Genomic DNA, 13,648 nt, shown 5'->3' with positions numbered 1-13,648 from the left:
TATACATTATTTACACAATGGGCCTTGCGTGATTGGCTACTTCAGGGCTACACCTGTGGGCCAATTATATTGTGGATTGACTTTTGCCTGCAGCCTGATTGGCTGCTCCTACAGGCCAATCAGGTAGCAGATTCACTTCTGCCAGCCGCCTGATTGGCTGCTCCAGCAGGCCAATCAGGTTGCGGATTCACTTCCACCTGGAGTTGGATTGGGTAGCTCCCGCTGATTCTGAATCCTATTGTTCTAGGATTCAGCTCAGTACATAACACCCCTCCCCTCTAAGTTCCAGTCCTGCCCGGGAAGTTGCATTCGTAGTCCCCAAGGTCTGCTGGCCGCCTCCGTGTGCGTTGTGGCCTGGGGTGTTCCTTGGTCAGGGGTTCTGGTTCTGGCTCGTGTTCCGAGGCTGCTGGCTGTGCCGGGGCTGTCTGGTCTGGCGCCACTGAACCACTAGGTTGTAGCTCTGGTTCCGGTGTCCTTCCAGCCTCGGGGCGCCCCTCTGTGCCTACTGCTTCTGCTTCCTCTGCCCACCCCTCTCGCTCTACAGGCCTCACTGCCCTGCTGTCCCCTTGGGACCCCTCTGTCCCGCTCTCCTCCCGGGTTCCTCCTGGGAATCGTCGCCGTATCTGGTCGCAGTGGCGGCGCCAACATTGCCCCCCTTCCGTTAGTACCTCGTACGACACGGGACCGGTCACCTTGGTGACTGTGGCGGGTACCCATGCTGGGCCTGCCCCAAAATTCTTTGCATACACTGGGTCCTGGGCCACAAATGTCCGGAGGGCCGCCCGTACAAGAAATCATGGAATTTTTTTACGCCCTTCACGATTGCCAGACCCTCCTTGTCAATCTGTGAGTAGTTTCGTTCGGCTGCAGCAAGCGTCTGGGAGAAGTATGCCACCGGCACCTCTCTTCCATCCGGGAGTTGGTGTCCCAGGACAGCGCCGATGCCATAGGGAGAGGCGTCGCATGCCAGCACCACTGGCAGCCTCTCGTCGAAGTGTGCCAAGACCGAGTTTGAGACGAGCAAGTCCTTGACTGCCTGGAATGCGGCCCTTTGTCGCTGGCCCCACACCCAAGGGGCCCTTTTATCTAGGAGTCTGTGTAGGGGCTCCGCTACCGCTGCCTTATGGGGAAGGAAGGCATGGTAAAAGTTCAATAGTCCCAAGAATGACTGAAGTTCGGGCTTGCTCTTGGGCGCTGGGGCCTCACAAATGGCCCGTACCTTGTCACCGGTTGGATGGACCCCTTCTGCGTCCACCTTAAATCCCAGAAAGTCCACCTGCGGCACTCCCAGTAAACACTTTTCCCGCTTCACCTTGAGGCCCGCCGTCTGGAAACGGTGCAGGACGGAGCGGAGGCGGTCCTCAAATTCCTCTGGTGTGGGCCCGGCGATCAGTACATCATCGAAGAAGGGGGTGACACCAGGAATCCCTTTAAGGAGAGAGTCCATTAGATTCTGGAATATGCCTGGTGCCACGCTAACGCCAAATTGCAGCCGCTTTACTCTGAATGCCCCTCTGTGCGTCACAATCGTCTGAGCCTCTGCTGTGGCTTCGTCCACAGGCAACTGTTGATACGCTTGGGCCAAGTCCAGTTTGCCAAAGATTTTTGACCCAGCCAGGGTGGCGAGGACATGGCTGACCACTGGCACTGGGTATGCATGGGCCGTGAGAGCCTTGTTTATGGTGCATTTGTAGTCTGCACAGATGCGGACCGAACCGTTAGGCTTGACGGGTGTGACAATTGGAGTTTCCCAGGGGGCGTTGGGCACCGGCTCCAGCACTCCTTGCTCCACGAGCCGGTCCAATTCCTCGTCTATGCGGGGTTTCAGGGCGAACGGGACCCGGCGGGCCTTGTGCCTGATGGGTCGTACAGCGGGGTCTAGCTGTAGGGCAATGGGGGGTCCTGTATATCGTCCCAATGCCCCATCGAAAACCCCTGGAAACTCTTTGCATATGGCGTCCACGTCCACTTGTAAGCTAGTGCGGTTCACCCCGGTAACGGCTAGCCCCAGAGGTCCAAACCATGCCAGTCCCAGTAAGCTAACGTAGGGGCCCTTAACTACCAGCAAGTCCAATTGTTGCTTTCGCCCTCGATATTGCACCCTGAAGGTCCCCACCCCCATAGTAGGGACCTTACGTTTCTGGAAGTCCCGGAGGGTGAATGGGGCCGGCCTTAGTTTGGGACCCCCATTAGGGCACAGTTCCCTTAATGTTCGGGCCGAGATTATGGATAGAGTTGAACCCGTGTCCAGCTCCATGCGGCATGGGGCTCCCTCTATCTGTACCTCTATATAAATTTTCTCTGTGCTGGGATGGGGCAACTGGAATACCTGGTAGTCCGTGATCTCCGTCGAGTTGCCTTGGTGCATGGTGCCGTGTGACCTGGGGCTCCTGGGTCGGTCATCTGATGCTTGTCGACGGGTGAGTCGAGCCCGACACACCCGGGCGATGTGTCCCAATTTTCTGCACTGCCTGCACTCTGCGTTACGGAAACGACAGGTCCTCCTCTCGTGGTTCTCCCCGCAGCTTGCACAGTTCCCTCCTTCTCGTCGAGGCTGCTGTGGTGTGTGTGCTGCTTGAGTGCGCTGCTGTACTCGGTGTACTTCCTCCCTGTCAGATTCGGATTCGTCGGTGAGGTCTTCGTGGTAGACCCTCGGTTGGGATGGCGGGGCCGGTCGTGCCTCTTGCGTTGACCTCTCGGCGGCTTCGGTTGCCAGGGCTTCCTCCAGAGCAATCTGGAACGTGAGGTCTTTTTTGGCGTAGAGGCGTCGTTGCAACATCTCGTCCCTCAGGCCACCGACGAGGCGGTCACGAAGCATGTTCTCCAATTCTGAGAAGTTGCATAACCGGGCGGCTTGGCGGAGGGAGGTCACAAACCCAGTTATGGTTTCCCCCGGGGCTTGCCGTTTTGCGTAGAAGGCATTTCGGCAAGCTACCACCGAGGGCTGTGGTGAGAAGTGCTCCTTCAGCCGTTCCATTATTGTTTTGTAAGAGACGGTAGCGACATCTCTAGGTGCAAGGAGAGCCCGGGCGATTTCAAACGTCTCCTCTCCACAGACGCTGAAGAATGTCGCCCTCTTCATGGCATCGTTGGTGACTTCTTTCGCTTGCAGGAGGAAGTTGAAACGGGCGGCGTACCCTTCCCAGTCTCCTGATGCTGGTTTGAATGGCGAGAAGCTGCTGTCGGTTGCCATTCTGGGTTCCTTGGGTCCTGGAGCTGAAGCCTGGATGCACGGTGCGATGCAGCGGTGCAGCAGGTGGCGGTGCTGCGGTGCAGTGCGTGGTGGCGGTCAGCTCAGCAGGATCCCACCTTCGTCGCCAGTGAAATATACTCGGAGTCAAGAGTGAATTTCATGCTCTTTATTCAGCTCATAGTCATCAAGGAGGAGAAGAGAAGACGAATGGCTCTTTTCCCAAAACCATCTGCTTATATACATTATTTACACAATGGGCCTTGCGTGATTGGCTACTTCAGGGCTACACCTGTGGGCCAATTATATTGTGGATTGACTTTTGCCTGCAGCCTGATTGGCTGCTCCTACAGGCCAATCAGGTAGCAGATTCACTTCTGCCAGCCGCCTGATTGGCTGCTCCAGCAGGCCAATCAGGTTGCGGATTCACTTCCACCTGGAGTTGGATTGGGTAGCTCCCGCTGATTCTGAATCCTATTGTTCTAGGATTCAGCTCAGTACATAACAGTTTGACTTCCAAGGTACCACTGTATATTATATTAAAGTGCTTGATGAGGTATGTGCGGATATTTTGTTTAAGGAGGAATGTCAAACTCATTTTCAATTTTGCTTCAGGCCAAACTTGGGTGGCAACTCTTGTTGTTGTTGTTTTAAATGAACCTTAAATGCAGTATCAGTTATTAACTGCTTACGAGACTGCCTTCCTTCCTCATGCCAGTAAAGAGTTGCGCTTGGCCTACTGATCGCTGCATATGCTGACCACCCGATTTTGAATGTTGACATTTCTATCAGCTTTTTTATGGCCTCGGTGCATGTATAATGGAACTTTGGCGTTTCTATGTTCAGAACGAACAAAGTCAGGTGTATTACAGCAGTCAGGCAATTCAACTGATCTCGTTCTCCAGCATCAACAATTTAGAAAATAAGTTGGTCTATGAGACAAGCAGAGAGGACCCCAACAAGCTCCAACTAAACAGTGGGGTAGGAGAGCTGGGGGGGGATATGCATCTGGCAACCCATGCGCCCCTTTGGTTTCAGATAGAACATGGGTAGACGAGTCTAAAAAGCCCAGGAGACCAATTTCCACAGCCCTCTAGTGGCTACGGTGGCTCGTTTCCCAGAAATTTAGCGTTGATTCTGGAAGTGCATTCTCAATTCTGACCAGACTAAACCTCCTGGTGTATGTTCTGCTCTATGAGGATTAACCTGAGATCTTTGGGTGAATCAAGGAATATGTACAGTTAATGAGCGTGAAGAAGACTGGGAATGTTTTAAACACTCTGGGAATGTTAAGCGAGAAATAGTGATCAGCGATCAATTCCTTTACTTGGTAATTTCTTCTTGGAATATTTTTTTTAACCCATGTATTATTTCAGTTATTGTAACTCATATCACTGTCACTCATCTTTTAATTAAAAAATGATGATAAAGGCAAACAAAAAAATTACCATTATTATTTATGTTGGAATGGATTACCATTTCGCTTCGTATATTTTCGCATCCACACAGCAAAGCTATAGCAGAATGAGCCAGACCAGGAGGAAGAGTTCAGAAAGCTCTGGTTTCTGCTTGTTGACTGAGTAGAGAGCTGTTTCGATGCTCCTTACACACAAGAGTTGTATTTCCTCTAAAGACATGATTCAACTTTCTTTTGCAAGCTTTCACGAACCTCAGTCTTTTGTACCTTCTCACCCACAATCAATCCTGCAAATGCCTTTTTCTTCTTCTTTTGACTACTGCTAGCTGAAGGGGGGGGCAGAAGCAGTCAACACATTCTACTTCACGTTTGTCACGTTTGCTCATAAATCCATTCTGCCCAGTTAATTATACAATTTTATCTACATTTTCAAAAATATATAAAAAGATCCGTACAAAAATTCGCACATGAATAATACGTGTAAACCAATTTCCTCTCCTTTCTAAGCATATTTCATCCCAAAATATGCACAGTGTGGTGCTGTGGTTAAACCACTGAGCCTAGGGCTTGCTGATCAGAAGGTCGGCGGTTCGAATCCCTGTGATGGGGTGAGCTCCCGTTGCTTGGTCCCAGCTCCTGCCAACCTAGCAGTTCGAAAGCACGTCAAATGCAAGTAGATAAATAGGAACCGCTACAGCGGGAAGGTAAACGGTGTTTCCATGTGCTGCTCTGGTTTGCCAGAAGCAGCTTTGTCATGCTAGCCACATGACCTGGAAGCTATACGCCGGCTCCCTCGGCCAATAATGCGAGATGAGCGCGCAACCCCAGAGTCGGTCACGACTGGACCTAATAGTCAGGGGTCCTTTACCTTTACCTTTTACCTCTGGTTAAGAACTTAATTCGTTCTGGAGGTCCGTTCTTAACCTGAAACTGTTCTTAACCTGAAGCACCGCTTTAGCTAATGGGGCCTCATGCTGCCACCACGCCGCCGGAGCACGATTTCTGTTCTCATCCTGAAGCAAAGTTCTTAACCTGAGGTACTATTTCTGGGTTAGCGGAGTCTGTAACCTGAAGCGTTTGTAACCCAAGGTACCACTGTATACCTAAACACACATTGATGCTTTTTCGAGCCAAGAAACACTTCACATTTGCTCTGATTTGCATGTTTGTCTAGGAGGTACAAATCAGGTCAGTTCATTTTGGAATTTGCAAAGATCAAATTCCTCAAGCATCCCAAATGCTGCCCATCAAGTCTATCAACAAGCAAGTTTTGTGGTGGAGCGGGAAGATGAGGCAGATCTTCATTCGTCACCCTTCCCCACCCCCCCAAGATTTCTGTGGCGCTCTCAGGGTCTAAGGTCTAAGTGGTTATGCTGTGTATGAACTATGTCAATTAAGCGGCAGGTATGAGGATCAAATGTAACAGCATGAATAACAATTCCTACATATAGAAGATGGGAATGTCTGACGGGAGGCTAGGCAAGAGCACCCATTTATAACAGACCCTCCAAGTGTCCATATTTTCCAGGGACAGTCCCGGATTTACATAAGCCACACCGGTTTCTGTTTTGACCCCGGAATGTCCCACTTTTCCTTATGATGTCCCTATTTTCATCGGAGAAATGTTGGAGGGTATGGAGTTATCCAACCTCCGAGCCAAAGAAGTTTTTTTTAAAAAAAGTTTAATGTTTTATTATGTTTTTATATATGTTGGAAGCTGCCCAGAGTGGATGGGGCAACCCAGTCAGATGGGCAGGGTATAAACAGTAAAACTGTTGTTATTAGGGCTTTTTTTCCAGCTGGGAGCTTGCCAAAAGCTCAGTTCTGACACCTCTCAGGTGGGCGCCATTGCCATTATAAGAAAACAAGGGAGGCGTTCACGGTGAGTTCGGGCACCGATTTTCCTAGAAAAATAGCACTGGTTGTTGATGATGATGATGATGGAATAGGACGTCCCTATTTTCACTGGAGAAACGTTAGAGGGTGTGTTATAAGTAGGGATGCAAGCACATCTCAATATTTCCCCCCCAAGGGGGGTGGAAGATTGCATGCATTCAAGGCAAACACACAAAAAGGCACCTGAGGACCCTGAAGACACCCCTGCTTATTAATGAGTTAGTACAGCCCAGACACAGCTTTACCATATGGCTCAGTGAGGAGTAAGATTTTGCATGCAAATGCATATAACTTTTTTAAAGAGGAAAGCTGCTCTGGGGGAGGGTGTTTTCCAAGCAGATGGGAGAATGGAAAAGGTGCTTATTCCATTCACTGCCAGTCATTACCCCCCACTCAAAATCCTCCTTCCCACCACCATATACAATTCCCAGCACACCCTTTGTCGGGTAACAGGGGCCACATTGGTTTAGAAATGCTCGCTACAGTCCTAAAAGAGAACGAAAGGCTTATAAGTTAATGAATGAATGAATGCAGTTGTTACCTTATATTAATTGATGCTTCCGTGATGCCTTTCGATTTTAGATTGGGCTTCTTTGAATAAAATCTGAACCGGAACGAAGAAAATACAGCAACAATAGAAACGGCTGATTCATGCTCAGAAATCATAAATTGCTTTAGAAATTCACTTTTAATGATTCCTGTATGTTTTGCCAGCTAAGCCCCAGTGTAGTTTAATCATCAGTTATGTGCTCATGACAAGTTGCCGATAGGACTGGGAGAACCTAACAAATATCTCCTTCAGCTTCTCAGAGTTGAACACACAAACACACATGTAAGTAAAAATCACTTGAATTTCCCTCCACATACAATTATATCAGAACCCCAGTTCATTTCTCATACCACATTTTGTGTTAAGATTAGCTTTGTCAAGGAGGAGAAGGGACAACAAGAGGCAACAAACACAGCAAAAATACTGTATATAAGCTCATAAACCCACATATTATTTGCAGGAAGTTGTTAATAGAATACAGTGGTGCCTTGACTTACGAAGGCGATCTGTTCGCAGCGCTCTTCGTAAGTTGAAGTCTTCAGTTGTTGAAGCGTCCGATTTGCGCATGCGTGAAGCACGATTTTGCACTTTGCACATGCGCAGACCGCGTCCCCCGCTTTTGCACAGACGCAGAACGCACACGCGGCAAAAAGACTTCTGGGTTTGCCGACTTTGTAAGTCGAAACCTTTGGAAGTCGAGGCATTCGGATGTCGAGGCACCACTGTATCTTAGTTGTCCAGCAATAACCTTATTCAGTCAATTTTAACTCAAAATATGCTAGCAGAAAAAAGCCAACTGGCTCAGGAAATAATTACATGGAGGGGCATCTATTTTATTATTATTATTATTATTATTATTATTATTATTATTATTATTATTAACGTGTGTGCATATTTTGGGGTAGTCATTTTTCCATAGCTGTCAAGTTCTCCCCCTTTTTAAGGGAAATTCCCTTATGCTGAATAGGCTTCCTCGCGAGAAAAGGGAAAATTTGACAGCTATGCATTTTCCACCTGTTAATGTGCATGCAAGACCGGGAAGGATAACTCAACAACAAAATAGGTTTCTGCATGTGGGCTGCCAGGCTGAGTAAAATATTTACACATTTTGCTAATTTGTGCTGTGGGTTAAACCACTGAGCCTAGGGCTTGCTGATCAGAAGGTCGGCGGTTCGAATCCCCGCAACGGGGTGAGCTCCCGTTGCTTGGTCCCAGCTCCTGCCAACCTAGCAGTTCGAAAGCACGTCAAAATGCAAGTAGATAAATAGGAACCGCTACAGTGGGAAGGTAAACGGCGTTTCCATGTGCTGCTCTGGTTTGCCAGAAGCGGCTTTGTCATGCTGGCCACATGACCTGGAAGCTGTACACTGGCTCCCTCGGCCAATAATGCGAGATGAGCACGCAACCCCAGAGTCGGTCACGACTAGACCTAATGGTCAGGGGTCCCTATGTGCACTACAAATCCCGGAATACAGGACAGGTGGGTCCAGGAGTAAAATACATGCCCTGATATTCTGATAATACAAAAAAAGAAAACCTCGTGTTCGTAAGGAGGGATCTGGGAAATTGCTTTACAATATTCAGCTACATTTCCAAAGTATTCTGACAGTTTCACCAGCCTTCTTTTTCAATAGGGTTATAATGGTTGTGGGAAAAACCTGTCACAGTGGAGCAAAGAGTTATTGCTCCCAAAGCAAATTGCAGTCCAACAGACTGGCAGGAATGATGGCATTGTTGCGTCACTGGGGGGAAGTTAGCACAGGATCAGGCAGGAGGGAATGTTAGCCAGTGCACTAAGGAGCCTTTGGGAACTTTGAGCTCCCGTGTGAGGTACCTTTTCAGGGTTTTCGTCCTGTCACTGTTGTGGAACACAAGGAATATGGAGTAGCCACTTCGGAAGAAGATTTCCAAGGCAATCTCCTGTGAGAACAAACCAGTGTCAAAATGGTGAGATTACAATGGAAAAGGGAATTCATGATCTAAGTAATGCACGAAAGGGTTAAGATCATTGAGTAAGCTGTCATGCCAGGCTTAGTTCACCTTGGGGAGGAACTAGGTAATAAATGCTTTGTTCCCCCTTCAGTCTACTTGAGAAGCTCCAGCTTAGCACATGGCTCTAACAAGCCACTCTTTAGTTCCTATAATTTAGGAACTTTCACCACCGTAACTAAGCCAAGTTTTACTGCCTGTGCAACTTTTTCCGAATGCTATATGGGAAAGCACATGCACCTGACCTTTGGAGAGTTTGTGAGTGAACCATTTTTAACTTACCAAATGTGTGGTCTTTCTCTATGCTAGGGAAGTTTCAGAACTTGCCAGGGTTTTCAAAGGTCTAACAGCCTATATTTCCATGCTTTACTTCCCTGCATGCTTTGTGATTTTAAATCTCCGCTGGGGTTCTCTCACCAAAGAGTACTTGCCCCAAACCTAAGATCTTGGCACCCAGAGCATTCTCCCTCTTATAACTACCGTATTTTTCTTTGCCACCAACAGTAAGGAGTCCTTAGCTCCATCCATCCATGCAACCTATTTGCTCTCCCCGATTAGGAACAAATCCAGGTTTCCAGGTCAGATTGTGGTTTTGCTGAGCCAATCTCAGTGCTTTAGTTTACTCGTTCAGCTTCTTCTCAAACACCAGTTGCCTGAGGCCCTGCCCTATATTCCGAGGCTTGGAAGAACGCTCGAATAATATCCAAAATATTTTCCCTTCCGCCTGAAGAAACCAGGATTGTGTTGCCAAGCTTCAGATTCTATTTTTTGTCTTCTTCGAAATCCACAATTTGTTTCTGTTATTCTATTACCAATGCAAGGTTTCAGTGTAGACTTTTTTTTTACAGTGATCGCCAGAAAAGGAATCACCTAACATCCCCCTCAGGCGGCGCTGTGACCCAGGGACCCAGGTGGCGCTGTGGGTTAAACCACAGAGCCTAGGGCTTGCTGATCAGAAGGTCGGCGGATCGAATCCCTGCGACGGGGTGAGCTCCCGTTGCTTGGTCCCAGCTCCTGCCAACCTAGCAGTTCAAAATGCAAGTAGATAAATAGGAACCGCTACAGCGGGAAGGTAAACGGCTTTTCCATGTGCTGCTCTGGTTTGCCAGAAGCGGCTTTGTCATCCTGGCCACATGACCTGGAAGCTATACGCCGGCTCCCTCGGCCAATAATGCGAGATGAGCGCCGCAACCCCAGAGTCGGTCACGACTGGACCTAATGGTCAGGGGTCCCTTTACCTTTAACATCCCCCTCAGCAATGCTTTCCCCAAAACTTTGGGGAGGGAAATAGCTCAGATCCCTCCCCACAAATGTTAGCACAACTGCTAGCCAAAGAAGCACTCACAGTCCATGCGTGCTTACAATTCCCTCCTCCACCCCCCCCCCTTGTAGAGCTATATTTCTTGCACCTGCAAGGCCACATATTGTGGCTGAACAAATATTAATAATAATAATAATAATTTTATTTATACCCCGCCCTTCCCAGTCAAGACTGGGCTCAGGGTGGCTAACAGCAAGAATATCAAAGCAAGCATAAAAACAATTCAATTAAAATGCAGGTTAAATACAATGTTAAAATTCAATTTTAAAATTAGGAATCTACAAGTGCATTTAAATATCTGTAGGATAAAGCCTTAGGGGAGGGTAACACTGGGGTCAGACTGAGTCAGTCCAAAGGCCAAGCGGAACAGCCCCGTCTTGCAGGCCCTACGAAAAGATGACAACTCCCGCTGGGCCCTAGTCTCCTGAGAGAGAGCATTCCACCAGGGGCTAATACTGAGAAGGCCCTGGTCCTGGTCGAGGCCAGTCTAACCACCTTGTGACTCGGGATCTCCAGTATGTTATTGTTTGTGGACCTTAATGTCCTCTGCAGGGCATATCGGGAGAGGCGGTCCCGTAGGTACGAGGGTCCTAAGCCGCATAAGGCTTTAAAGGTCAAAACCAGCACCTTAAACCTGACCCTGTACTCCAGCGGGAGCCAGTGCAGCCGGTAAAGCACTGGATGAATGTGATCTCGCAGCGAGGACCCCGTAAGGAGTCTCACTGCGGCAGTCTGCACCCGCTGGAGTTTCTGGGTCAGTTTCAAGGGCAGCCCCACGCAGAGCGAGTTACAATAATCAAGCCTAGAGGTGACCGTCGCATGGATCACTGTAGCCAGGTCAGGCTGAGAAAGGTAGGGGACCAACTGCTTAATGCGGCGGAGGTGGAAAAATGCCACCTTGGCTGTGGTTGCAACCTGCGCCTCCAAGGAAAGGGAGGCATCCAAGGTTACACCCAAGCTCTTGACAGAAGGGGCTGACACTAATTGAGCCCCAGCGAAAGATGGAAGTTGCCCCCCCTGCCCCATGTCATCCCGACCCAACCAAAGGACCTCTGTGCCTGCGATATCCTGTACCAAAGGAAAGGTCTATGCTAACAGCTGGTTCCTACCTGTAGAAGAAAGCACATTGGATGGATCTCTTTAATGTCACTGTAGGAATGGCAGGAACATGTAGCCTGCCCCGTGGCCTGGTCTTTGTCGCACAAGCTATGAATGAATGTATCGCCGATGCTAGAAGGAAATCATGAAATGCACATCAACCAAGGGCTGCAGCATTGACTTGTCCTCCTTAACAGGAAGACTGGAGTGTTTCTCTTGATTCTCTATTCCCCTTCTGTGCACAATCAACTTTCCATAGGCTCCTGTTGGATTGGTTCTGCAAAACAAGCTAACCTGTTGCCCCCAAATCAGAAGTAATTTGGCTTTTTTTCTCTGAGCCAATCTATCTTGTAAATGACAGGTAGGTAGCCGTGTTGGTCTGACGTAGTTGAAACAAAATAATAATAATAATAATAATCCTTCCAGTAGCATACCTCATAGGTATGAGCTTTCGTGTGCATGCACACTTCTTCAGATACACTGAAACAGAAGTCACCAGACCCTTATGTATAGTCCAGGCATAGGCAACCTTGGCTCTCCAGATGTTTTGGAACTACAACTCCCATGATCCCTGGCTAACAGGGCCAGTGGTCAGGGATCATGGGAGTTGTAGTTCTAAAACATCTGAAGAGCCAAGGTTGCCTATGCCTGGTATAGTCAGAGGGTGGGGGTGGGGGTATTACTCAGAAGGGTGGTGGGAATGGGTGATTGGCTGATAGGAGTGGTAAACCTGTTGACAACTGTTAACGACTTGGGGACGAAAGTACTCACCTGGTTATGCAGTGCTTTGTACAGTAAACTTCCCCCAGCGGGGACACAGTGAAATTCTTGCAGATGTAGAAATGTTCTTGGCCAAAGAGAAGCGCTCCTTCCAACACAATGTGTCCCTGAACGACCACCACCGATTGCCTGCATGTAATCTAGAGAGGGAAGAAGGCAGCACATTTTAACATCAAAACAATGGCTACCATTTGAATATTCTTGAGCATTTCACGGGTGAAAATAAGTACACCTATCTATCATTGATTACTACGCTGTTTCTTTGCTTGCTTACATTCCTTTATTTTGCAATATCCTGCTACTCAAATACTCAAATACTGTACTTTTCCATGTATAAGACTAGGTTTCCCCCCTTGAAAAATCATGCTAAAAAGTGGGGGTCGTCTTATACATGGGTAGTGCATAGGGGTGGACGTTTGATTGGTTGCTGCCATGGCTGCCAGTGGCTGTTGTGTGTGTTATTGGTTGCTGCGTTAATGGGTGGTGTTGATTGGCTGACGTTGCGGCAATTGGGCGGGTGATTGGCAGATTCTGCCGGCGAGGGAACAGACGGGAGGCGGTTTTTGCGATGCGTGTGGGTGAGCGATTTTCAGCATCCCCCCCTAAAAAAAAGCTCAAGAACCCTCGGTAATTCCCCCCAAAAAAGGTCAACAACTCTGGGCAACCCTCTGCAATAGAAGCTCAACAACCTTTTGCCATCTTCCCCCATTTTCTGAAATTTCAGTCCCCCAAAATAGGGGGCATCTTATACATGGGGGCGTCTTATAGACAGAAAAATATGGCACATTCGGCAACATTTCTACCTGGATAGTCATGGGATGAATTTTGTATCTCTGGGTATTAATGGTATGTACGCAGCAACTGGGACAGGATGAAGCTGCCCTCGTGACAATGACTGCAGCTTTCCTTGTACTAGGTTGCAGTGGAGCAAGGCAATAAAAAAAGGTTGGGGCTGCACGGATCCAAGAGTGGGAGAGCCAAATTGGCTAGAGTAAGAGTAGAGGAGGAGAAGGCAGGGTCTTTTGTGACTGGGAGGAACCTGCTTCAACAGGCAAAGCAGAACCCTCTAGGTTGTCCTCTTAAGGCAGAGGAGACCTGGTAGGTGACCACATGATGCCTAAATGAACATTGAAGAAGAGAGGCATCCTACAAATGCTTCCTTCTCTTTGCTTAGAAAGCTGTAGATCAGGCATCCCCAAACTTCGGCCCTCCAGATGTTTTGGACTACAATTCCCATCTTCCCTGACCACTGGTCCTGTTAGCTAGGGATCATGGGAGTTGTAGGCCAAAACATCTGGGGGGGGCGCAGTTTGGGGGTGCCTGCTGTAGATGATGTCAGTTTGCATTTCTTAGTGCAGAAAGGATTGATCTGATGTGCAGAGATCTTAAGAGTCAAGAGGGTATTGG

General features: G+C 48.4%; 1 protein-coding gene across 2 annotated transcripts in view; it reads right to left on the bottom strand.

Annotated features, from left to right (window-relative positions):
• Positions 1-13,648, bottom strand: part of LOC118096134 (WD repeat- and FYVE domain-containing protein 4) — a 158,507-nt gene that overhangs the window by 48,756 nt on the left and 96,103 nt on the right. For both annotated transcript variants that reach the window (XR_015949956.1, XM_060275113.2), the window contains exons 37-40: positions 12,233-12,381; positions 11,473-11,593; positions 8,888-8,973; positions 7,045-7,107 (exon numbers count right to left, since the gene is read on the bottom strand). Coding sequence is in view for 1 of the 2 variants with exons in the window: in XM_060275113.2 (XP_060131096.2) it covers positions 7,045-7,107; positions 8,888-8,973; positions 11,473-11,593; positions 12,233-12,381 (419 nt within the window). In the remaining variant the exon portion in view is untranslated. The remainder of the gene's footprint in view (positions 1-7,044; positions 7,108-8,887; positions 8,974-11,472; positions 11,594-12,232; positions 12,382-13,648) is intronic.

The sequence above is a fragment of the Zootoca vivipara genome, chromosome 5 (genome assembly GCF_965207765.1).
Source record: "Zootoca vivipara chromosome 5, rZooViv2.hap1.1, whole genome shotgun sequence".
NCBI classification, from domain to species: Eukaryota; Metazoa; Chordata; class Lepidosauria; order Squamata; family Lacertidae; genus Zootoca; species Zootoca vivipara.
Note: the sequence above shows the minus strand (reverse complement) of the source record. Positions and strands in the feature narration are given on the sequence as shown.